The sequence below is a fragment of the Vipera berus genome (assembly GCF_964194415.1).
Source record: "Vipera berus genome assembly, chromosome: 1".
Taxonomy (NCBI): Eukaryota; Metazoa; Chordata; class Lepidosauria; order Squamata; family Viperidae; genus Vipera; species Vipera berus.
Window position 1 is genome coordinate 187,323,844 of NC_138202.1, and position 27,022 is coordinate 187,350,865.

General features: G+C 44.3%; 1 protein-coding gene across 1 annotated transcript in view; it reads right to left on the minus strand.

Moving 5' to 3' along the window:
* Nucleotides 1–27,022, minus strand: part of TRPM8 (transient receptor potential cation channel subfamily M member 8) — a gene marked incomplete at its 3' end in the record, with an annotated part of 276,625 nt that overhangs the window by 173,154 nt on the left and 76,449 nt on the right. Inside the window, exons 7-8 of the mRNA XM_081341953.1 lie at nucleotides 19,666–19,733; nucleotides 9,553–9,750 (exon numbers count right to left, since the gene is read on the minus strand). Of these exons, the coding sequence (XP_081198079.1) occupies nucleotides 9,553–9,750; nucleotides 19,666–19,733 (266 nt within the window). The remainder of the gene's footprint in view (nucleotides 1–9,552; nucleotides 9,751–19,665; nucleotides 19,734–27,022) is intronic.

Consider the following 27,022-nt stretch of genomic DNA (forward strand, 5'->3'; position numbering starts at 1 on the left):
AGGGCATCACTGGGTTGGTTCGGGGTGGAGATGAATAGCTGGGTATCATCAGCATATTGATGATATTTCACCCCGAAGCTACGGATGATCTCTCCCAGCGGCTTCATATAGATGTTGAACAGGAGGGGCGAGAGCACCGAACCCTGAGGCACTCCACAATTAAGAGGCCTAGGGCTTGACCTCTGCCCTCCTGCCAACACTCTGATAACGACCGCCACGCCACCTCCCCTACCCTGAGCTCGAGGCTGATGTAACACACGGAAACCTGGAGGGGATAAATCAGTCAGAGGGACCCCTCCCTCTGGGCCCAACCAGGTTTCCGTGATGCACGCCAGGTCTGCGTCTTCCTCCTCGATCAAGTCATGGATGAGGGGAACTTTATTCACAACAGACCTGGCATTAAAATAGATCAGCCTGAGCTCAGGAGTCTGCCCTCCCTCTTCCCCAGGATAGCAGGTGAGAGCCAGAGGGTCAGAGCGAGCCACAGCCTGAAGATAGCGTGGGCGTGATCTCAGATTACGATATGGCCCTCTGCTCCTCCATCTGCTGCCATTCCCAATTACTGTGGGGATCGGTATCCCTGTCCCATCCCCCTGGGTTACAAGACTCTCCTCGGCCCTCATATTGCCGCGACCATTGGCCAACCTAGACTGAGACAGGTCCGGTAGGATCTTCCCCTCATTCTGCCGGGCCTGACCCTCCCCCCTCCCTAACCCTTCAAAAAAATTTAAAAGAAAACCCAAGAGCCTCTTCTTGGCGCCATGCCACCTCTCGGGGTCCCAGGACCCGTCATTAAGGAAACAGCGGCGTAGGTCTGATGGCCACCTCTGAGAGAGGGGGGAAGCTCTCAGGGCAAGTAGCTCATTTCTGGTGTAAGCCATCAGAGGTGGAAATAGGAGTAAAGGACGAGCTGGTTGAACAACTGCATATCAAGACCACAGAGCTGAAGTAGTGGCTCCTGAGAACATGGTCACCCTCTCACAGTGATCAGGATCTCAGGGGACCACCATCCATCCATCTCCCTCCGGCTAGACTTTCCAAAATGTTTCCTGGATTGTCGGCCGATTGTTGGAAGTGTGGTAAAGGGATTGGCACATACTATCACTTATGGTGGACATGTCCGGAAGTGGTTAGATATTGGATGAGGATCCAAAAATGGATAGAGGAAATCACAGGGTGTTTAGTTGATCTTAAACCAGAGACGTATCTGCTTGGCTCCAGGCCTGGAAATATTAAGAAGGAAATATGGTATTTGGTTTTACATATCTTAACGGCGGCAAGGATGGGGTATGCTCAATTTTGGAAGGCAAATCATACCCCGCCGGATGAAGTTATAATTAGGAGAATACTTGATTGTGCAGAAGCAGACACATTGACCAAGAAGTTGAAGGGTAAAGAAGAGACACCAGCATTTCTATCATGGAATAAATGGTATATTTGGATGGATAAAAGATTAAAGAAATGAGGGTGGCTTGGAGGTTGGTCAAAAATGAAGTGATATAGTCTTTGTTAATGAATAAGCTTTGGAGTTGAATAGTTATAAGAGACTTAATGAGTGGAATATAATTGTTAGTTTAGAAGTAGATATAATGTGAAATTTTTGAAATGGTTTTCAATTTTTTGATTTCTTCATTTTTTGTATATTGTAAATGTTTTTTTTTTCTTTGTTGGTGTATGGTGTGTTTTTAACACGAAATGTAAATAAAGATTCATTTTAAAAAAATATTTGTATGTTAAACTGGAAAACCAATAAAACTTGATTTAAAAAAACAGTAACAAGAATTGTATTTGCCCAGTGTGGAAAAATGCATACCACCGGAAGAAGAGTAGATCAAGGAAGCATTGGATGGTGTGGTATTGGAACTAGATTGAGAAAGTTAATATGTACCACTGAAATAGCAATGGACCCAGACAACAAGTAGTTTATTAAGTACTTATGATTGTAAAATTAGAAAATAAAATATTTTTAAAAAAATTAAAAAGAAGAAAGCGTGGAAGAGTAGGGGGGGAAAGGTGGAGGGATGGGTGATGCAGGAGATGGCCAGGCTAAGCCTGAGGGAAGGATCAAATGCATTATCAGTAATAAATCCCTTCATGCCTGGATTGTTCCGAAGGAAGACCAGGAGGCAGCAGGCACAATTAACCGTTTATTAGAGGGCTCAGGTTCCCGGCGAGGCACTGCCGGGATTCCCCCTTATTTATACTCAACTTCAGTAACAACGAACAACAATAAACCAATCAACAGGCGGTGTTCTCCCGCCACGCGGCGGCGGCCAATCAGGCAAGGTCAGCTGTGACAGCCACGACTGTCATCGAGCTGTTGCCGAGGCCAGCTGGCAGCTTTGACAGCTCCACCTGAACTGCGCATGCACGGCCCAGGCCGGTTTGACAGCTGTCAGTGTACTGCGCCTGTGCGGCAGTTTGACAGCTGTCAAATTCAGCCACTTGCGGGGGTGAGCGGCGGCAGCCCTTTTGACAGCTGTCAACGGGCTGCCGTGTTCTCCTCACGAACGTGTGAGGAGACTGAACAGTTTAACATTAGATATATATCACCCCTTCCCCCCTCCCCTTGGATGTTTTTAACTTGGCTCGGTTTCGCTGTTTCTGCTACTGGCCCATTCGTAGTCGGCTAAATATGCTGGAGTTCTCCGCGGTCTGGTGGAGCGGCGGAGATTTTCGCTGGGCTGATCTTCCCTTCCCCCGGCGGTGGAAGTTGTTGAACATGGTGGTTCGGAATTGTTGGGGACATCAGGGGTGCGTGGCGCTGGGCTTGGTGGCAATTGTGGTGGGGGTGGGTTGAGCGACGTAATAGGGGGTATTTGGGGAAGGTGGCTTTGCGGCACCCTGGGTCTCAGCTGGTCGGCATAACGTTTGATGTGCCTTCCTCCCCCTAAGTCAATTATATAGGAGATTGGGCCGGTTTGGTTTAATACCACGCCTTGGAGCCATTTGTCGCCAGCCCCGAAGTTCTTAGCCCAGATGAGTTGGCCGGGAGGGAAGATTTTGACAGGTGGCGTGTGTTCGGATTCCGCGGCTGTCCTGTCAGGGTGTAGACGGTCCAGCTTGGTGACCAGGCGGCGACCCCAGCGGAGTTCGGCCGGTGACTTGCCGGTGGAGGAGCAAGGAGTGGAATGTTGGGCTAGGAGGAATTGTGCCAGCCGGCAGTGCCAGTCTCCAGAGATGATTTTCTTCAGGGAGTCCTTGGTGGCCTTCACCATGACCTCTGCGAGGCCGTTCGTGGAAGGGTGAAAGGGCGCGGATGTGGTGTGTCTAATCAAGTTGTCCCTGGTGAAAATCTGGAAGTCATGAGAGGTAAATTGGGGGCCGTTGTCGGACACTAGGACATCGGGTAACCCGTGGGTGGCGAAAACCCTCCTCAATCCCCTGATTGTGGCTGCGGTGGTCGTGCTGGTGACAGGGATGACTTCTAGCCATTTGGAGAAGCTGTAGACGATTATGAGAAAGTATTGGCCCTGGAAGGGGCCGGCATAATCGATATGGACCCTGGACCAGGGGTTCTTAGTCACCTCCCATTTGTGGATGGGGGCATGTGGCGGGGGTGGTCTGGTTTGCTGGCACATGTAGCAGGCGGCTACGTGGTTTTCAATGTCAGCGTCGAGCCCTGGCCACCATAGGTAACTGCGGGCAAGCGATTTCATTTTAACCACATCTGGGTGGCCCTCATGGAGGGAGTGTAGAGCTTGCTGCCTGTGGGGGCTTGGGATGATGACACGGCTGCCCCATAGGATGCAGCCAAGGTGAGCGGACAGTTCGTGCCGCCTGAGGAAGTAGGGTTGGAATTCTGGTCCAGGGGAGGTGGACTGCCAGCCTGTTAGGACCGAGGTTAGGACCCTCCCAAGGACTTTGTCCTTGCTGGTCGCTGCGGCTATGTCCTTGGCTGATAAGGGGCGATCCGGCAGTTCCTGGATTGCCAGGATTTGGCCAGCCGGTGCAGGGTCTGGCTCGAGAGTGGGCAGGGGCAGTCTGCTTAACCCATCCGCGTGACCCATTTCCTTCCCAGGTTTGTGTTCAAGTTTGAATGAATAAGCCGCTAGGAACGTGGTCCAGCGGAGCATTCTAGGGGATAAGATTTGTGGTGTTAATTTGTCCCAGGTGAAGAGCCCTAGCAGTGGTTTGTGGTCGGTAAAAATTGTGAAGGAACGGCCGTATAGGTAGTCGTGAAATTTTTTCACGCTTGCCACTATTGCTAGGGCCTCTTTATCTATCTGAGCGTAGTTACGCTCAGCTTTGGATAGGGTCCTGGAATAATAAGCGACGGGGGATTGTGTTCCATCGCTGCGGAGATGGCTGAGGACTGCGCCTATGCCATAGGGGGAGGCGTCGCAAGCAACGCAGAGGGGCAATTTTTCCCTGTAATGGGTGACTGTGGATTTGCTGGATAGGAGCTGTTTTAGTTTCTGAAAACTGTCATTGTGGGACTGGGTCCAGAGCCAGGGGGCTCCTTTATCTAGCAGCCTGTGAAGTGGTTCTGCTATGGTTGCCTTCTGGGGGAGGAAGGCGTGATAAAAATTAAGGAGTCCTAAGAAGGCTTGAAGTTCAGGCTTATTTTTGGGGGGTGGGGCTGCCCTGATAGCTTGGACTTTGGAATCTGTGGGATGGATTCCCTTGGCATCTATCTTGTAGCCCAGGAATTCGGTGGCAGGGACTCCTATGGAGCATTTTTCTTTTTTCAGTTTGAGGCCGGCGGCGCGGAACCTTTGCAGCACTTCCTGCAGTCTGCCAGCTAGAATTTCCTCAGACTCCCCTGCGATGAGCACGTCATCGAAGTAGGGGCAGACTCCGGGAATTCCTTTAAGGGTTCTCTCCATGGCTTCCTGGAATATGCCAGGTGCCACAGAAATCCCAAATTGCAGGCGGTTCACCTTGAACGCCCCGCGGTGGGTAACGATGGTCTGGGCGTCAGCTGTCTTTTCGGAGACTGGCAGTTGCAAAAAAGCGTGAGCCAAGTCGAGTTTGGCAAAAATGGTGCCCGACTGGATGGAGGAGAGCACGTCTCTGACAGCTGGGACTGGATAGGCGTGGGGATTTAACGCACGGTTTAGGGTGGCTTTATAGTCCGCGCAGAGGCGGACTTCCCCGTTGGGCTTAACCGGGGTGACTATAGGGGTCTCCCAAGTGCCCCCTTCAGTGGGTTCTATCACCCCTAACCCGACTAGCCTGTCGAGTTCGGCTTTGATTTTAGACTTGAGGGCAAAGGGGACTCTCCTTGCCTTGATTCTAATAGGAAGGACCTCTGGGTTTAGCTTTAAGTCTATGGGGGGGCCGTTGTATTTTCCTAGAGTCCTGTCAAACACGTCCGCGTACTGGTGGCGGACGGCGTCTAATTGACAGGACTGAAAGTGGTTGATGCCTATGATTTTTATGCCCAGGGCTTCGAACCAATCGAGGCCGATGAGACTGGCTCGCCTCCCTACTGCAATTTGGGCTGTCAGTTCGCCGTGAAATTGCTTGTAGTTGACCGTGAGTCTGGTTTCCCCTTTTAGTTTGATTGGGGCGCCCTGGAAGTCAGCTAAAATTTTTTTTGAGGGACTAAGAGGAAACCAGCGTCCACATTGACGCGCAATTCCTTGCAGGGTGTCCCAAGATAAAATGGAGACTGAGGACCCTGAGTCTACCTCCATCTCACAAGGGATTCCCTGTATGCTGACTTGGATTTTAACCTTTGGGCGGATGTAGCTGGTGGTTAAGGGCCCCTGGTCCGTGCTAGTGGTCAAGATAGATGACCTTAGGGTTTCCCTGGGCAGCTTGGGGGGGGAATATTACCTTCCGGGGCGACTTCCAGATCGTTGAGGGTCTCGTGGTTCGTGCTGCGACAGGCGGAGCGGATGTGGCCAGTTTTGCCACACCCATGGCACTTGGCATTGCGGAATTTGCAAGAGGCCCTGGCGTGGTTGCTGCCGCAGCTGGCACATTTGGCGCGGATGGCGGGGTTTTTTGTGCCTCCTCCCGGCCGCTCTGGTCTTCTGTCGCTTTCTCGGCGAGTTTGTGGGTTGGCAGGTCTCGGACGGATGGCGTCCACTTCGGTATTTTCTTCTGGTGCTCCCGGGTCGGGGTTCCTCGGATAGTCTTGATGGATTGACCCGCTGAAGGGGTTCCCCGGCGGGGTCGCGTCTTCCCTGTGGCTGTCTTCGTAAGCCATAATTTCGATTGTCAGCTCGGCGAGGTCCATAGTTGGCTTGGTGACAAGCTTCTTTTGGAGTTTCTGGTTCCACAGACCAACAATGACCTGGTCCCTGATGCGGTCTTCAAGGTCCGGGAAGCGACAACGGCAGGCTGCCTGACGGACCGTGGTGATGAAGGACTTGGCTGACTCGCCTGGTCGCTAGAATTGGTGAGCGAAATTCAGTCGCCAGTACAGTTCGGACCGTCTTGGCGAAAAGTGCCGGTTGAGGCGGTCTACTAGTTCAGCGTAGGGCATGGCGGCCACGGGGTCTGGGCTGCAGAGTCCTACGGTGACATCGTAGACCGCTGGCCCGCTGAGGCAGAGGAGCGCCGCGGCCCTGGGGCGGTCCTCGAAGATCTTATTTATGAGGAGGTACCCCTCAACTTGCCCGAGATGTGATTCCCAGCCTTCTGGCTGGGAAACGTCAAACTCCCTGACGTGCCCAAGATTGGCCATGCTGTCCGGTCCGCGGGTCTGCTTGTGGTTTGCGTAGGTGGAGGGCTCTCCCTAGCCAGCGAGCGACTTCAGCAATGTCGGCTGGTGGGACGGCTTCCCTCCTTCGCTCGTGGCTTCAGCTCAACGACTTCAGCTAACAAGCAGACCCGTATCCCACCTTCGTCGCCAGGTGGATTGTTCCAAAGGAAGACCAGGAGGCAGCAGGCATGATTAACCGTTTATTAGAGGGCTCAGGTTCCCGGCGAGGTACCGCCGGGATTCCCCCTTATTTATACTCAACTTCAGTAACAACGAACAACAATAAACCAATCAACAGGCGGTGTTCTCCCACCACGCGGCGGCGGCCAATCAGGCGAGGTCAGCTGTGACAGCCGCGGCTGTCATCGAGCTGTTGCCGAGGCCAGCTGGCAACTTTGACAGCTCCGGCTGAACTGCGCATGCGCGGCCCAGGCCGGTTTGACAGCTGTCAGTGTACTGCGCCTGTGCGGCAGTTTGACAGCTGTCAAATTCAGCCGCTTGCGGGGGTGAGCGGCGGCAGCCCTTTTGACAGCTGTCAACGGGCTGCCGTGTTCTCCTCACGAACGTGTGAGGAGACTGAACAGTTTAACATTAGATATATATCAATGCCCACAAGAGATCTAAGTCCAGCCAGCCTTGAATTCCTTTGACCCTTATATACTGCCAATTTGTTTTCACTCTTTGTAGTTCACTTTCTTGTAGAGAGCTTGCAATAAATCTTTATACTCATTTGAACTGCCTAGATTTTCTGATTTCCCTGGGGCTTGACAGGAACAAAAATACCAAAACACTTCCCACCAGCAATCAACATCCAGATGAGCATACATTAACAGCAAAATTAACATCAGACCAAAAATCAAGAAGTAAAAGTTATCCTATTGAAGGCAGTGCTGAACAAGCTGACAGTAAACAGCCTAACCAAAGAACCTCCAAGATCACTCCGACCAACATTGTCAGGGCAAGTCACTAGAATATAAATTGACAACAAACCCCATTCCTTACTAGTACTTGATGATGTTACCTAATTTGAGTAATGAAATGTCTGCCTATGTTTGCCTTTCAACCTAAAATGCACCTGGGCCCTTGAGTAGCTTCCATGCATGTGCTAAGGCAGGCTGTCTTATTCCTTCTAATAGTTTGGGGTGGGGAGGTAGCTTCTTCAGTCATGCTATGCATAGTAGCAGGAGAAACTTGTCTGCTTTATTCAAAGCACAATGCAGGATTATCTATTTTTCGCCATCTTTTGTTACACATCCAAAGGCTAAGACGAGGATAACTAGAATAATGAGGTCAACTAACATTTAAACAACACATGTTTCACATGCTTTCATTTGATATAATCAAGTTATTATCCATCATATTATTAAATTAACATTTTAATAAAAATTGAACCACATTTTACTGATTTGAAGTTACTTTCTTATTCACTTATTGTATTCATCCATGTAGAGACAATCACACATTAACTAATGTACCAAACAGCAATGTTATGGATCTGTAATTAAAGACCAATGTAATTGAACTGGGACTCTTTTGGGGGGGAGAATATTTCTATTTGCTGTGAATTTGAATTTATGCTGAAAGAAATGCACATGTCATTGAACCAAACTGGCCACATCACAGAGCCGTGGTGGTGCAGTGGTTAGACTGCAATATTGCAGGCTAATTCTGCCGACTGTCAGCAATTCGATTCTCACCGGCTCAAGGTTGACTCAGCCTTCCATCCTTCCAAAGTCGGTAAAATGAAGACCTAGATTGTTGGCAGCAATATGCTGACTCTGTAAACCACTTGGAGAGGGTTGTAAAGCACTGTGAAACAGTGTATAAGTCTAAGTGCTATTGCTATGGCTATTGCTATCATATTTCAAATGCAAAAAAAAGGAATGGTGGAATCTGAGGGCACAATTTTTGCAGGACTGCAAAAATCTGGACAACATAGAAATACAAAAAACTCCAACCCCTTCCTGATACCTAGGGCCAAGTTTTTCCTACCTAGATTTGAAAGCACTAATCTGCTTTCTAATAAACAGGTGTTAAATTTTATGCCCACTAGCCTCCCTATGTATCTTGGAAAATTGTAAATAATTGTAAATAATTATTGCAAATAATTAGTACAAATTCTATAAAATCTCAGAACAGTTTCTTGGTAATACATAATGAAATACTGCAAAAAAGGAACAAGAAAAAAAGTTGCAGGGAAAACAGTCACATTCCTAGAAAAAACAATGTACAATAGTGGAAAATATACTGTTTCTCAAATCATGCTCATATTATTCTAAGAAATATCATTCTAGGTGAATTTTGTTTTAGCTTTTTCTTCAATTCATCACAGTCTAGCTGAAAACAAATTATTTCTAGTTTTACAAGTTTTATCATCTGAGAAATTACTTTTTTAAATGTAATTTTAATGCATTTTTATCATTTATCTCATTTTATAATTATATTGTTATAGTTTTGTATTATGAATTTTTTTAAAGTGAAAAGCAGGATAGAAATTGCAATAAAAATCTTGCTAATAATACATTTAAAAATTAGAATTGTCTTAAGAAACTTTTAAAGTTAAGATCAGGATAGAAACTGCATTGGAAACCTATTAATAATAAATTTAGAAATTAGAAAAATATTAAAATATTCCATTCCCAGTTACTAGTATTTTTAAGTTCTCAAAATGGCCAGTGGAAGGTCACACTTGATTTTGTAACCTTTAGTACCTTACTCAAGCTGCTCCCCAATTTTGTTTACATGTCTAAGCCCTGAACTATCTGAAGCAGAATACATTTCCCCTTTCTCTCTTAAGTTAGCATTCATTAAGTTCTCCATCACAGTCTAGCAAATTAATTATATATAAAATCATAAATGTCCCAGTTACATGGAGGAAGAATCTATATACTTACACATTTGATCCAACTCTCAATCTCCTCTTCACTGAGCCTAGAAAGTGTGCGAGGCAAGTATCTGAGCAATCTCTCTTTAACTGATGAGGAAGTAAGTGTGCCTTCTGCATCTGTCAAGCTTGCAATCACATCTGCTATCTGACCAGAACCTTCCACCACGACACAGGGAATTTTGTTCTTGATGGCAGTGTTAATTGCCTATGAAAGAGATTACTGACATAATTAACATTCATAGTACAGTTTTGCAGCTCTGTATGGGATAACTGTAATCATATTTATGATTACAGCTGGGCGTATAGCTGCTTTCACTAGTCATAGTGCTTCTTGTATGTAACTAAACACACCCACAAAATCATCAGTCTTGACAATCCTTATTTCTGCCATCCCCATCACCCAGCCATGTGGCATATGCCAGATTAACTAACTCAGCTAGGGGTACATTATGCAGATGACAAATTTGCTGTTTTAACTGATTTAAAAAAAAACAGCACAAGTTCTGCTGAGTGTCCTACAGAATAGTGATTGCAATCCAATTTTCATTGTCTCAAGTACTGTCTTCCCTTTTTAAAAAGCATTGCTTTCTATTAAAGAAAACTTGGGGGAGAATGGAGTGAGGATGCTAAGTCTGGTGACAGGACCTTCCCCTCCTATTACACCAAGTGAGATGCTAGACACTGTCTCTATGGAAGATCAGCAACATACCCATGAACTGTTGGGAGTGGCTGTAGAACCCATTCCAGGGATCTAGCAAAAGCTTTTAGTGAAAAGGAGTGTGACATTCTCCCCCCCCCCCCGTGCAACTGATTGTGCAATTGAAATCTTACTGGGGGCTAAATTACGTAAGCCAAAAATGTATTCAATGATGCCCACCGAGTTAAAAGAACTGAGGGAGTACATTGACAAAAACCTGGCCAGAGGCTTCATTCAATCTGCAAAATCCCGAGTGGCTACCCAGTGCTGTTTAAGGAGAAGAAAGATGGCTCACTAAGGTTGTGCATGGATTTTAAAGGGTTAAATGTGGTCAGTGTGGAAAATATGTATCCCTTTCCCTTTATGAAGGATATTCTGGCCCACTTAGAGAGGGGAAAGATTTTCACAAAGCTGGATTTGAGACTTATTATCCGGTCTGTATTAAAGAAGGAGATGAGTGGAAAACAGCTTTCAATAGCCCCCTGGAAAGCTTTCAATTTAATGTCATGCCTTTTGGCCTCTAAGGGGCCCCTGTTCATGCAATTAATCAATCAGGTGCTATATGATCACCTATATAAGGGGTTCTAGTTTACCTTGATGACATCCTTATTTACATGGAAACCATGACAGATCACGTAAAACTAGTGCGTGAGGTGCTAAACAAGTTATTAAAAGCTAAACTTTATGCTAAACTTTCTAAGTGTGAGTCCCCTCAAACTCGAATTGACTATTTTGGATACAGGATCTCTAGTGAGAGGGTGGAAATGGACCCCACCAAGGTCAAAGCTGTGCTAGAATGGCAGCCTCCATTAACCTGAAAGCAGCTTCAAAGCTTCCTAGGTTTTGCAAAATTCTACCGGAAAATCATTCCTTCATTTGCCAAGATAGTGCTTCCAATCATGGAATTGCTAAAAACTGGAAAGGGGGGGGAACACCATGGTCCTGTCAATCCCTGCCTTGGTCACTAGAATGCCAAGCAGCATTCAAAAACCTTAAAAGACTATTCACTGCTGAGCCTGTTTTGAAACACCCTGATCCTGAGGAGCAGTTTATAGTCCAGGTCATTGCCAGTGATGTTGCAGTGGGAGCTATCCTGCTGCAAAGAAATTAAAAAGGAGACCTACAACCCTGTGCTTACACCTCCAAAAAATTAACAGACACCAAAAGGCGGTGGGCTATATGGGAAAAGAAAGCTTTCGCAGTGAGGTGGGCATTATTAACATGGTGCCATTTCCTATAGGGGGGCAAGGTGCCTTTTGAAGTGTCTACTGATCATAAGAACCTGGAGGCCCTAAGGACCCCAGAAAGCTGTCCCCCAAACAAGTCCATTGGGCACAATACTTCAATCATTTTAATTTTGAGTTAAAATATTTCCTTGGGGGGGATTTTCTGGCTGATACCTTGTCTAGACTGCCCCAGTACAAAAGCTGCTGAGAGGACATTATTAACTCTATCATTCCCTCTTTACAATCCACAGCACAAATACCTACCTGGAGCCAGACATGCACTCACACACTGACTCCTCAAATACTCAGTGGCAAAGGAAGCTCAAGGAAGCACTACAAACTGACACATGGTTCCAGGCAAATAAGACTATAATTACCCAATTGGTTGGGTTAGCATGGAAAGGCTCTAAATTATACCTGCCTGACACTCTCAGGCTCCAGGCACTTCAGTGGAGTCACAATGCCAAACTGGGTGGTCATTTTGGATTTCTAAAAATGTTACATTTGGTTGAAAGGCAGTTTTGATGGCCAGGGATGAAGAAGGACATTGAAAGCAATGTAAAAAGCTGCACTGTTTGCTCTACCATGAAAAAACAACCTGGGAAACCTCCAGGGTTGCTGCAACCAGTAGCCAATCCTTCTAAATACAGGAATAATAATAATAATACAGAATAATAATAATAATAATAATAATAATAATAATAATAATAATAATAATAATAATAATACAGAATAATAATAATACAGAATCGAGCAGTCTAGAGAATGTTACCTGGAGTGAATTCGATCCTGTGACCCCAGATGAGGTGGACAGGATCATGCCAAGACTGAGTTCCGCCACGTGTTTATTAGACCCGTGCCCCTCCTGGCTGGTATATGCAGCCCGGGAGGAGACATGAGGCTGGTTCCAGGCAGTAATAACTGCTTCTTTGAGGGAGGGTACCTTCCCTGCCGCCTTGAAGGAGGCGGTGGTGAGGCCCCTCCTCAAGAAGCCTACCCTGGACCCAGCTATTTTGAACAACTATCGTCTGGTTTCCAACCTTCGCTTTCTTGCGAAGGTGGTTGAGAGCGTGGTGGCACTTCAGCTCCCTCTGTTCCTGGAGGAAACTGATTATCTGGACCCATACCAATCGGGCTTCAGGACCGGGTAAAGCACGGAGACGGCATTGGTTGCGCTGGTGAATGATCTCTGCCGGGCTCGGGACAGGGGTTGTTCCTCTGTCCTAGTCCTATTAGACCTCTCAGCGGCTTTTGATACCATCGACCATGGTATCCTACTGCGACGTCTCAGGGGGTTGGGAGTGGGAGGCACTGTTTTGCGATGGTTCTCCTCCTACCTCCTGGGCTGCTCGCAGTCGGTGTTGATGGGAGGGCAGAGGTCTGCCTCGAGGCCTCTCGTTTGTGGAGTTCCTCAGGGGTCGGTCTTCTCTCCCCTCTTGTTCAACATCTATATGAAGCTGCTGGGTGAGCTCATTCGTGGTTTCGGGGTGGGGTATCATCAGTATGCTGATGATACCCAGCTTTTTCTTTCCACCCTGAACCAACCCAGTGATGCCCTCGACGTGATGTCCCGTTGCCTGGAAGCGGTCCGGGTTTGGATGGGGAAAAACAGGCTTCGTCTCAATCCTGCCAAGACTGAGTGGCTGTGCATACCGGCATCTCAGACTAACCAAACTTTTCCATCGTTAACTATGGGGGGTGAGGTGTTACCCCCCGTTGATAGGGCCCGCAACTTGGGTGTCCTCCTGGATTCACGACTCAGTTTGGAAGATCATATAGGAGCCGTGGCCAGGGGGGCTTTTGCCCAGGTTCGCCTGGTGCACCAGTTATGGCCCTATCTGGACCGAGATGCGCTACGCACAGTCACCCATGCGCTCGTGACCTCCCGGCTAGACTACTGCAATGCTCTCTACATGGGGCTGCCCCTGAGGACCACTCGGAGGCTTCAGCTGGTGCAGAATGCAGCCGTGCGAGTTGTGATGGGAGTCTCCCGATACTCCCATGTAACACTTCTTCTCCGCGAGCTGCATTGGCTTCCGGTTGCCCTCCGGGTGAGATTCAAGGTGCTGGTGATGACCTATAAAGCCCTAAATGGCATGGGCCCGGATTATCTAAGGGAACACCTGCTGCCAGTGTCAATTTCCCATCGTTCTGTGCGCTCCCACAGGGAGGGCCTCCTCAGGGTACCACCGGTCAAAGATTGCCGATGGGCGATCCACAGGGGGAGGGCGTTCTCTGTGGGCGCGCCTGCCCTATGGAATCAACTGCCAACGGAACTCCGGACTGCCCCCGACCTTCGTTCATTTCGCTGGGACCTAAAAACCTGGCTCTTTGAGCTATCTGGTCTGGACTGAGGGTTTTAATGTTTTTAAATTGTGATTTAATTTTTGCGGCTAGACTTAATTTTATTTTATTTTAATTTTATATTGGATTGTTTTTAAATTTTGCCTTGTAAACCGCCCTGAGTCCTTTGGGATTAGGGCGGTATATAAACCAAATAAATAAATAAATAAATAAATAAATAAATAAATAAATAAATAAATAAATAAATAAATAAATAAATAAATAAATAAATAATATTGACTGTCATTGATCTCTTTTCCAAACAAGCTCATTTTCTAGCCTGCTCAAGACTCCCGTCTGTGCAGAAATTAGCAAAAATGTTTTTGAAACATATATACCACCTACATGGTGCCCTAAAGAGAATTATATCAGACAGGGGGGTACAGTTTACTGCTAAGTTTTGGAAAGATTTCCACAAGCTATTTGGATCCACTCAATGACTTTTGTCAGCTTTTTACCCAAGCACGAATGGATTGGCTGAACATACAAATGCAATGGTGGAGCAATACTTCAGATGTTACGTTAATTATCAACAGACTAATTGGGCTGACCTCCTGCCTTTTGCTGAAGTAGCATATAACAATACGGTGCACAGTAGTACTGGACTTACTCTATTTAAAATAGCAACTGGTCGTGAGTTCATTCCTATGCCTGAATGTCCTCAGGAACCACCAGCATTATAAATCTTGGATCAGTGGGTTGCTTCTTGGCAAACTGTTTGGGCTAATGTGAAAAAGTTCTAACACAATCCGCAAAGACTTACAAGGAACAAGCCAATAAGAAGCAGTCCCCTCAGAGGCCATTTCACATTGGGGAAAAAGTATATTTGTCTACTAAGTACATAAGACTTAGGCTGCCCAGTAAGAAGTTGGGACTGAAGTTTCTTGGGCCTTTTCCTATAATCAGAGTTATAAACCCTGTGACTTTTGAGCTGAAACTCCCTCACTTGTTAGGGAAAATTCACCCTGTTTTACATTGCAGTTTGTTAAAGCCTCTTAGGGAGTCCTCACTGAGGCCAACTCCAAAGGATGCCTGTGGTCCACTTTTGGTACAGTGGAAAAACCATTATGAAATTAAGCGAATTCTTGATTCTAGATTATATAATGGGAAATTGCATATCTAGTGCAATGGAGAGGATATCCATTGTCAGAGGCCACTTGGGTGAAAAGTGCAGATGTTAAGGTTGATCGATTGATAAAGAGATTTTATGATAAATATCATCAGAAGGATTTGTTTTCTCTTTAGGGGATCCAACTGTCAACCTTGCAACGGACCTGGCTGAAGCCATTTTTCTTGTTTCTGGTTGCCACAAGATAAGGCGGGGGGGGGGAATGGGACATTTTTTATTAGACTAAACATTTTCCAATCCTTTGGGAACCAAGATCATTTCTGTTTCCCTTAGCTGGGGAGGATATTTTTAGTATTAGAAAAGCCATCTGGATGTGTTATTGGGGAACATAGTTGATTGCATACAGTGGGGTGGGTCTGTAAATTTGTATTACTGTTGCTTTTGGGAAGGGATTTTATTCTTGGTTTCACTTTTGACTGTGCTGATACTTCGTATCCAATAAACATGTTCTCAGAAGAAATCTCAAGCCTTGCAGTTCTGTTTTGTTTGGTCTCATCTATTGAAACCATGACATTTGTTAGATAATGAAATATCTGTAAACAAACAACTAAGCTCAGAGAATAGAAAGGATGCCACATGGGCATATTGTCTTCCTTTGTATATAATTTTGTTCCCTGACCAGTCCTGATAGCAAACAAATTATAGAGTGGATCAGAGAAAGCTGATTAACTTATAAAATTTGAGAGGCAGAAAAACACCAATCTCTCATCTTCAGTTAGCATACAAGTCTGTAATATTAACATTGCTTATTGTTTCATAGAAACCTAGCTTTGGAAACAGGTCTTTGGACGTTTTCTAGTCCATGGCTACTACCATTATAGTAACTATAGTTATAGTTACAGATTTAGTTTAGATTATAGGTATTTCAATGTACCCCTTCATAGATTACTGCCTTGTCATGGTGAAGGGGCTTGCGTAATTCAATGAAGCTATGAGCTATGCCATGCAGAGCCACCCAAGATGGACAGGTCATAGTAGAGAGTTTTGACAAAACGTGATCCACTGGAGAAGGAAATGGCAACCCACTCCAGTATCTTTGCCATGAAAACCCTATGGACAGTACCAAAAGGAAAAAAAGATATGACCCTGGAAGATGAACCCCTCAGGTCGGAAGGCGTCCAATATGCTACTGGGGAAGAGCAGAGGGCTAGTACTAGTAGCACCAGAAAGAATGAAGCGACTAGACCAAAGCCGAAAGGATGCTCAGCTGTGGATGTATCTGGTGGTGAAAGGAAAGTCCGATGCTGTAAAGATTTTTTCTCCATAGGAACCTGGAATGTAAGATCCATGAATCAAGGAAAACTGGACGTGGTCAAACAAGAGATGACAAGACTGAACATTGACATCTTAGGAATCAGCGAACTAAAATGGACAGGAATGGGTAAATTTAATTCAGATGCCCATCAGGTTTACTACTGCAGGCAAGAATCCCTCAGAAGAAATGGAGTAGCCTTCATAGTCAATAAAAGAGTAGGAAAATCAATACTGGGATACAATCCCCAAAATGACAGAATGATTTCAGTTCGAATCCAAGGCAAACTATTCACTATCACAGTAGTCCAAGTCTATGCCCCAACAACCAGTGCTGAAGAGGATGAAATTGACCGGTTCTATGAAGCCCTACAGCACCTTATAGAACTAACACCAAAAATGATGTCCTTATCATCATGGGGAATTGGAATGCTAAAGTAGGAAGACAAAAGATAACCGGAATAACAGGCAAGTTTGGCCTTGGAGTACAAAATGAAGCAGGGCACAGGCTGATAGAATTTTGTCAAGAGAATACGATGGTGATAGCAAACAATCTTTTCCAACAACCCAAGAGACGGCTCTACACATGGACATCACCAGACGGTCAACACAGAAATCAGACTGACTATGTGCTCTGCAGCCAAAGATGGAGAAGCTCTATACAGTCAGTAAAAACAAGACCAGGAGCTGACTGTGGCTCAGACCACAAGCTTCTCGTTGCAAAGTTTAGGCTTAAACTGAAGAAAGTAGGGAAAAGCACTAGGCCACTCAGGTATGAATTAAACCATATCCCTGTTGAATATACAGTAGAGGTGACAAATAGATTTAAGGAATTAGATCTGATAGACAGAGTGCCTGAAGAACTATGGACGGAGGTTCGCAACATTGTACAAGAAGTAGCAACTAAAACCATCCCAAAGAAAAAGAAATGCAAGAAAGCAAAATGGCTGTCTGAGGAAGCTTTGCAAATAGCTGAAGACAGGAGAGAAATGAAAGGCAAGGGAGAAAAAGAAAGATACACCCAATTGAATGCAGAATTCCAGAGAATAGCTAGAAGAGATAAGAATGCCTTCTTAAATGAACAGTGCAAAGAAATAGAAGAAAACAGTAGAATAGGGAGGACTACAGATCTGTTCAAGAAAATTAGAGAGATGAAGGGAATGTTTCATGCAAACATAGGCATGATAAAGGACCAAAATGGCAGGGACCTAACAGAGGCAGAAGAGATTAAGAAGAGCTGGCAAAATTACACAGAACTATACAAGAACAAGCTTAATGTCCCTGATAACCACGATGAGGTGGTCACTGACCTCGAGCCAGACATCCTAGAATGTGAAGTGAAATGGGCCTTAGGAAAGCTGAGCAACAGCAAAGCTAGTGGAAGTGACAGTATTCCAGCTGAGCTATTCAAAATCTTAAAAGACAATACAGTAAAAATGCTACACTCAATTTGCCAGCAAATTTGGAAAACTCAACAGTGGCCACAGGATTGGAAAAGATCAGTTTACATTCCAATTCCAAAGAAAGGCAGTGCCAAAGAATGTTCAAACTATTGCACCATTGCACTCATTTTACATGCTAGTAAAGTTATGCTTAAAATCCTACAAGCTAGACTCCAACAGTATGTGGATTGAAAATTACTAGAAGTACAGGCAGGATTTCGAAGAGGCAGAGGAACTAGAGATCAAATTGCCAACATACTTTGGATCATGGAGAAAGCTAGGGAGTGCCAGAAAAACATCTACTTCTGCTTCATTGACTATGCTAAAGCATTTGATTGTGTGGATCACAACAAACTGGCAAGTTCTTAAAGAGATAGGAGTACCATACCATCTTATTTGTCTCTTGAGAAACCTATATGCGGACCAAGAAGCAACAGTGAGAACTGGACACAGAACCACTGATTGGTTCAAAATTGGGAAAGGAGTCTGGCAAGGCTGTATACTGTCACCCTGCCTCTTCAACCTATATGCAGAGCACATCATGAGAAAGGCAGGGCTAGATGAATCAAAAGTTGGAATTAAGATTGCCGGGAGAAATATCAACAACCTAAGATATGCAGATGATACCACTCTAATGACAGAAGTGAAAAGGAACTAAAGAGCCTCTTGTTACATGTGAAGAAGGAGAATGCAAAAATTGGCTTGAAACTTAACATTAAGAAAACCAAGATCATGGCATCTGGCCCTCTCAATTCCTGGCAAATAGATGGGGAAGAAATGGAGGTAGTGACAGATTTTATTTTCCTGGGCTCCAAAATTACCACAGATGGGGACTGCAGCCAAGAAATTAAAAGACGCTTGCTCCTGGGGAGGAAAGCCATGGCAAATCTAGACACCACACTAAAAAGCAGAGACATCACCCTGCCAACAAAAGTGCGTATAGTCAAGGCTATGGTCTTCCCAGTTGCAATGTATGGCTGTGAAAGTTGGACCATAAGAAAGGCTGAGTGCCAAAGAATTGAAGCCTTTGAACTATGGTGCTGGAGAGTCCCTTGAACTGCAAGGTGATCAAACTGGTCAGTCCTAGAGGAGATCAACCCTGACTGCTCTTTAGAAGGCCAGATCCTGAAGTTGAAACTCAAATACCTTGGCCACCTAATGAGAAGGAAGGACTCACTGGAGAAGAGCCTAATGCTGGGAAAGGTTGAGGGCAAGAGAAGAAGGGGATGACAGAGAATGAGGTGGCTGGATGGAGTCACTGAAGCAGTAGGCATGAGCCTAAATGGACTCCAGAAGATGGTAGAGGACAGGAAGGCCTAGAGGAACATTGTCCATGGGGTCACGATGGGTCGGACACGACTTTGCAACTAACAACAACAAATTTCAATGTATGTTCTGAAATCCTTGAATTACTCTAATTACATCACCTTTCTTAGTACAAGTCAGTCTCTATCCTCAGAGATCCATTACTTCCTGTATTGTATCTTAAGGCACATTCCCTTAACGGAACACTAGAGGGTCTCAGTAGCAAGGAAACTACTTTTGCCTTATGGCTGTGGACAGTAGTGGGGTTCAAATATGTGAACAACTGCTTCTCTATGTGGATGCCGCTTCCGGAAGTCCGTTCTGGACCTGGGCAATAAAAAACTAGCTAGTGGTTCTGCCAAACTAATGTGAAACAGCTGAATCCCACCACTGGCTGTGGAGTTTTAGATTCAGTTCCAAAAGATTGTGCACAGATGCAGCAGTTGTCAGTTATTTGTTAAAGTGTGCTGTTTCCAGGTTCATACACTATAGACACTAACTGGTACTGCATTCCACTTGTTTTTGGTCCCTCTATTTATGAAATACATGGTAGAGAGTTGATTTCCAAACTAAAGTGCAATTTATAAAACAAACAAATGTACTTAAAAGGATAGAAAACACATTCGAAATATAACTAAGCTATATTATTTTATGGAAAAAATCATCAAAATGACTACAAATGCTGAAAGATTAGCTTTTTCTATAAACGTCTCTGGAAATATCTTACTTTCAGAGTTTCTTTACCTCCTCCTTGGACAAAGCATACAATTGGAATCTTTCCACCATAATTAGAATCTGAAAAACAAGTATATGATACATAAACAGATGACTTTTAGCAATACTATAAATTTCCCCTATTTTAATTAACAGTGTATCAAAACCTGTCTTCCAGTTTTCAAGTTTACTTTCACTGAAATAAGCCTCAGTATGCACATCAGGCTCAGTATCCACATCAGATTAGTAGATAGAATAAATTGACTACAGCATATATTGACAACTTCCTGGTTTATTTCCTGCTTTCAGCTAATTAAACATTTTAGGTATCTTAGTTATCTAATATGTGAGGGAACCAACTTCTGACTAATCTGCCAGATATAACTCATAGAAATACCCCCTCCCCATTTTTATTGGGTATAATTGTTCATAAAACAGAGTGTGCCTGGAGTCTTCAGCAATGTATCTCCAAAAGATTGCAGAATAATTAGTTCTGGTAACAATCATCAAATTGATATCCTACCTTTCAGTATACAGAATTTGGCTACTATCTTCTTACAGACTTTTCAATCTTGGTTATTAAAGAAGGAAGCATATTGTTACCTGATGGGACCAATTTAGATAATTTGAGATTAGATGAGAGATCAGTTCCATCCTCAAACGATACATAGGGGATTTTAAAAGTACACACATGAGCATACTAAATTTGGTGTCAGAATGTACTCTGGATAGAAGATATTTCTTGAATCTCTGAGTCAATATCATGGAAGATATCTAAGCATGTCAGTCTGAGTTCCCTCCTGCATGAGATAGAAGTATATAGTAAGAATATTTGGGTATGGTGAAATTAACTTGTTATAAGCACTGGTGCAAGGTGATTGAAATTCTATGCTCATTCCAAGTTTTTTTTTTTTTACAATCCAGTATAGAGTGAGTCCACAGTAGACTAGATTGAAGATTATTTTCCTCTTCCATGGCAAATTGTATCAGTTTATCAATATAAGCTGAACTAAGGATTCATCTTATAGATGTGTTTAAATTAGTACTTTGATTGGTAGAACCTCAGGTGGGCCCCAACAAAGCTCTAACTAGAAAAGTACATCTGTGATAGAACAAGGAATTTGGAGCAGAGAGCTAAGGAATTTGAATTTAATTGCTTCTGGTGCAAGGATATCATTATAGAGAGAACACTTTGCACCAAACTTCTGTTTGCTGAGATAAATATTTGATGGAGGACATGATTAAGAGTAATTATTGGCCTGCACTCAAACAATACATGAAAAAATGAAGAAATTGCAGAGATTTTAGGATCTCTGGGGCAGATTTAACCATTTAATCAGTTCATTTTATGTGAGAAAATCCAAAATTAGCCATTAAACAAGGCTGAAGCAAGGACTCAACATATAGATCATACAATAAAGATTATATAACCATTTGAAAATGATCACTTTTGCAATCTATTTTAAGGTTGACACTGGAATGTAGCAAGTTATGAGATATTTTCAGGGCTCTCCTTTTGAACTATTCCATTTGAAATGCAGATCTAATTTTGGAAACTGTGGCAAAATCCTGCATGATTATAATTTTAGAATAAATTTTAGAATAATCTTAGCCAGGAAATCTGGTTGATAATCTTCCCATCAGGAAAAGATTGGTAACATTTTGCATGTAAAACCAAAACATTTTATCCTAATTTTGACATAAAATTATTGCTTCACATAAATTTGGGAATACAGCTAGTTCTATTACTGTATGATCATTTGTTCAATGACTGTTCAAAGTTATCTTGCCTCTGAAGGAAGCCAATTTATTTATTTATTAAATTTATATGGAGCCCATCTCACTTTCAGCAACTCTGAATGATTCATGACCATTGCAGCATCCCTGCAGTCACATGATCATGATTTGGATATTTGCCAACTGGCTTGTAATTACAACTGTTGTAGCATCCCACAGTCATGTGACTGTTGTTTGCAATCTTTCCTGACAGCTTCCCACAGGGGAAACCTGCAGGCTGTTACAAGTCAATCCTGCAAGTTGCTCCTGATCCCACCACTTTTCCACCTGCCAGGGTTCCACAGTATCCATCTACTCATACTTTATGTGGGTGCCCATGCATCTGCCAACCTACTTGCACTCTGTAGCACCTTCCTGCAGCACCCATCCACCCACACTAGATAGTACCATCTGTAGTAATTGCTTCCCCACATACCATAGCACCTGCCTGCCCACCCTTGCTTAACAATCCATACAGTCCTGGGATTATGGAAACAACTGCAGTTATGGGATTGTAATCACTAAGCAATGCAATCACATGATGTTATGCCCAATTACTGTGGTTACTCAGGGACTACCTGTATTCAGCATGTTATAATTTCTTTAAGAATACACACACACACAAAGGGTATAATCTGCCTGCAATGAATTATTGCTTGAATATTATTAACATAGCAATAGCAAGCTTATTAAAAGGGGCTGACCTTACATATGAAGTTGAAAGCTTGATGAAAATTAGTATTCATCAAGATATTCATCAAGCATATCTCAGAAATCACCAACAGAATCAGCATAGCACACAGGTCAACTAAACCCTTCAAAACATCCTAAACAGACCAAAAGACCCAACAATCCCAGAAGAAAAAAAGGAGTCATTTATAACATACAATGTATGGATAAACAGGCAGAAGACTGGCAGAATGCATCCAAGAACACCAGCCAGCAGTCAGAAGACATGATGAAAATTCTTTAATTCGTAACATATACACAGCTTTAAGCATAGTTTCAGTTGGGAAAATGTGACTATCCTAGACTAAGTTACAGTACCGTATTTTCCGGCATATAAGATGACTTTTTAACCCATGAAAATCTTCTCAAAAGTTGAGGGTCATCTTATACGCCCAGTCGTCTTATACGCCGGAAAATACTATTCACCTCTCTGATCTTTTCTCTTTTCTGCTGGACGGCGGGATCGCTGGGTGAATGGAGGTAGGCGATGGCGACCCGTGGTTAAGCGGCTGATGGTGAATGGGTGATGGAGGGCAAACTCTCGTCAGCTCCTGGGGCGGCTACTGCAGCCACCGCCATTGCTCTCTGTAGGACTGGCCATGCTGGCACTTCCATTGCTGGCTGTCAGGTCCCTGAAAAGAGGAGGGGCAGGCGGTCCCCAGAGGTCCGCTGCTCGACAGTAGGAAGAGAGCACCTTTGCTCCTTCCGAGGCACCGCCTGAACCGTGCCGACCGGAAGAATTGCTTGTCCGGTCACGGAGTGCGGAACAGCGGTACATGGCACCACTCTTGCCTGCAGACCATGCAGCGGCCCTCGCCAGCCGGCCTCGGCATGGCTGCCCAAAGCCCGGCTCTCTAGTGCGTCTTCTGGGCCCGCCTGGCCAACCGTCTCCTGGGCGGGGCTTGGCTCCAGACGCGGCGGCTGCTCCGTCTGCAAATGCTATCTCAAAGCCGGATCGCGCTTGGCTGTGCAGGCTGCCGAAAGGCGGGGACTCAGAGTTCCTGCGGTGGTTGCTGTTTGCAGAGTCTGGCCTGGAAGAGCGTGTGGCTTTGCACCATTTGCATTGGACGGGGCTGAATCGGGCTTGTGTCAGACACTTGGCAACTGGCATGTAAGTATTTTCCGGCGTATAAGACAAAAAATCTTGAAAATCTTCTCAAAAGTCAGGGGTCGTCTTATACGCCCAGTCGTCTTATACGCCGGAAAATATGGTAAATTCAAAAATGCCAGGGAATTTCTAGAAGCCTGGCACTCTTACAAATCAGCCATCAATAGACACATAGGCATTAACAACATCTACAAACTATGCAAAAGGAGCAAAAAGACCTAAGCACCTCTCCACCAGCAATCAGCACCCAGATCTGCATACATTAACTCCAAGGTTAACATCAGACCAACAATCAAATAAATAATACCCAATCAAGAAACTGCCAAAGAAGCCAACAGCAAACAGCCCAATCAAAAAATCTCTAAGACCACCTCCACCAACACTGACAGGAAAACCACCAGAATATAAAGCTGACAGCAAACTGCACTCCTTATTAGCGTTGATGGTATAGTTTGGGTAATGAATCATCTGCAAGAAAACAAGCAAACTCAGAGAGCACTAAGAACCCCTCTAATATCTTCTTAAAAGCTCCAAGGTTGGAGAACCCTCAACCTCTGGAAGCAAACTATGTTATTTAATTGTTATTTACTGCTACTAATTGTTCTTACTGTCAGGAAATTTCTCCTTAGTTCTAGGTTGGAACTCTCCTTGATCAGTTTCTATCCATTATTTCTTTTCCTGCCCACAGGTGCTTTAGTGAATACATTGATCCCCTTTTCTCTGTAATAACACCTCAAATATTGGAGGACTGCTATCATGTCACTCCTAGTCTTTCTCTTCATTAGACTAGACATTCCCAGTTTCCCCAATTGTTCACTGTATGGTTTAGCCTCCAGTCCCCTAATCATCTCTCTGTGTTACTCTTCCCTGTACTCTTTTTAAAGTCTCAACATATTATTTGAACAGAACAGAATAACAGATTTGGAAAGAACCTTGGAGGTTTTCTAGTCCAACCGTCTTCTCAAGCAGGAGACCTTAGACCATTTCAGATGAATGGTTGTCCAATTTCTTCTTAAAAGCCTCCAGTGATGGAGCATCCACAACTTCTGAAGGCAAGCCGTTCCACTGATTAATTTTTCTGTCAGGAAATTTCTCCTTAGTTCTAGATTGTTTCTCTCCTTGATTAGTGTCATCCATTGTTTTTGTCTTGCCTTGGAAAGTAAGTTGATTCCCTCTTCTTTTTTGTAGCCTCTCAGATATTGGAACACTGCAATTATGTTGCCCTTAGATCTTTTCACTAAACATATGAATTCCTGCAACCGTTCTTCATATTTTAGCCTCCAGCCCCTAATCATATTTGTTGCTCTTCTTTGCACTCTTCCCAGACTCTCAACATTGTTTTTATATAGCGGCAACCAAAATTATATACAATATTCCAAGTGTGCTCTTACCAAGTCATTATAAAGCGGTACTAACACTTCTCATGATCTTGATTCTATCCCTCTGTTGATGCAACTTAGGACTGCAGTAGTTTTTTCTGACAGCTGAAGTACACAGCTATCCCATATTTAAGTGGTTGTCTATTAAGGCTCCTAGACCCCTCTCACACTTACTGCTGTTGAGCCAGGTATGCCCTATTCCAGTGATGGTGAATCTTTTAGAGACTGAGTGCCCAAACTGCAACCCAAAACCCACTTATGTATCATCAGGTGCCGGGTGGGTGTGGCCTATTGTGTGGGTGTGGCCAGTTGGGTGGGCGTAGCCCATTGGGTGGGCATGGCTGTGGTGGTAATGGCAGAGTGGGTGGGACTAAAAAGTTCATTCATTCAATTCCAACATTGCAAGACCTTTTTTTCCCACAAGAAGTTGAAATTGATTGATTGAAACTGTTTTTTTGCACACTTTTCTTTAGGCAGAGGCCTAAAGCGTAAAGGTTTTATAAAACCCAGCTGAAGGGGACTTCCGGGTGGCAAGGCTCCGTTGAAGGCAGCCATTTCGGCTGTCAGCCCTGTTGTCTCCGTAGAGCCGCCAAAAACAGCGACGATCAGCTGTTTGGCGGCTCAGAAACCCGCTCCTCGAGAGAAGAGGAGGGGGTGAGCGCCCAGGCAGGGGTAGAGCTCCCCTAGACTGCCAGAGTTTAAACTCTGGTGGTTAAAGGGTGTGAGCCACCCCAAAGCCTGAGTTTGCTCCAGACTCTGGGACACCTCTGCTCCAAGGCTTTGGAGCAGAGCAGGATGCTGCAACCATCCCTGCCATCGAGAGGGAATTGGGGATTACTTGGATGCAGGCAGAGCTGTGCAGGAGAATGCTGTAATAGCAAGTATTTGAACTTTAACTCAGACTACTTTGTGGAAAAGTTGCAAACAGTGCGGAAAGTGAAAGTGTGCAATAGAACTAGGTGGTGCCAAAATGGCTACTAAATCAACTAAAGTTCCTAAAAGTGCGGGGGCTTCGCCAGTTAAGCAATCTTCATTACAGGCTTTGATGCCTCCTCCCCCGGCACCCACACCCGCACCAGTTTTAACAATAAAAGATTTGCAGGATGCTTTGCAAGAGGCTTTGAAAAAACAATCTCAACAAATAGCTGAGCTTATTGAGGAGAAGAATACAGAAATAAGGGCAGATATTTTGGTTGCATTTCAAGGGCTCGCTGTTTGCATAATATGAGATTGGATGCCAAAATGATGGATGCTGAAACTGTGATGGATAAGATTGATGATGATTTAACATTGGTGCAGTAACGCGAGATGGAGTTCGCTGTGAGAATCAGAGGTTTGAAAGAAGATCCTAAGGAAAATTTGAAAAAAGTACTCTCAGAAGCTCTTGAACAGATTCTGGGGCGTTCAGCAGAAGATATTATGGTGGATATAGATAAAATATTCTGTGTTAATTCCTGGATTGCAAGACAAAGGAAGCTACCTAGAGATGTGGTGGTGTATTTTACGAAAAGAGCAATTAGAAATGAGGTTATTCAAGCTTTTTATAATAACAAATTTACAGTTGCAGAGCAAGAAGTTTTAATTTTGAAGGAGATCCCTACAAGAATTTTAAGGAGAAGGAAAGAATTTGCTTTTTTGGCAGAAGAATTAAGGAAACGGGATATCCGGTTCAGATGGGAGATTCCAGTAGGCATTTCTTGGAAAGAAATAACCAGGTCTCCGCAGCGCTGATCTTTTTGGATGCTGAAAAAGCCTTTGATCAATTGGATTGGCAATTTTTGGTGAAAGTACTGGAGAAAATGGAGTTTGGGGAGGACTCACTGGAGAAGAGCCTAATGCTGGGAAAGATTGAGGGCAATAGAAGAAGGGGACGACAGAGAATGAGGTGGCTGGATGGAGTCACTGAAGCAGTAGGCGTGAGCTTAAATGGACTCCAGAAGATGGTAGAGGACAGGAAAGCCTGGAGGAACATTGTCCATAGGGTCGCGATGGGTCGGACACGACTTCGCAACTAACAACAACAACAACAACATTAGGGTAATATATCAGAAGCAAACAGCTCGTATAATAGTCAACAGTAGTCTGACAGAAACATGTAATATTGAAAAGGGTACAAGACAGGGATGTCCGTTGTCACCCTTACTGTTTGTCTTAACATTGGAAATATTATTGATTAAAATATGAGATTCAAATAAAATTAAGGGAATTAAAATAAGAGATCAGGATTATAGACTGAGAGCGTTTGCGGACAACCTGGTTATTACAGTAACTCAACCAATTTACTCAGTTGTAGAGTTGATGGAGATAATAATGTTATATGGGAAAGTTTCTGGATTTAAGATAAACACACAAAAAACCAAAATACTGTCAAAGAATAT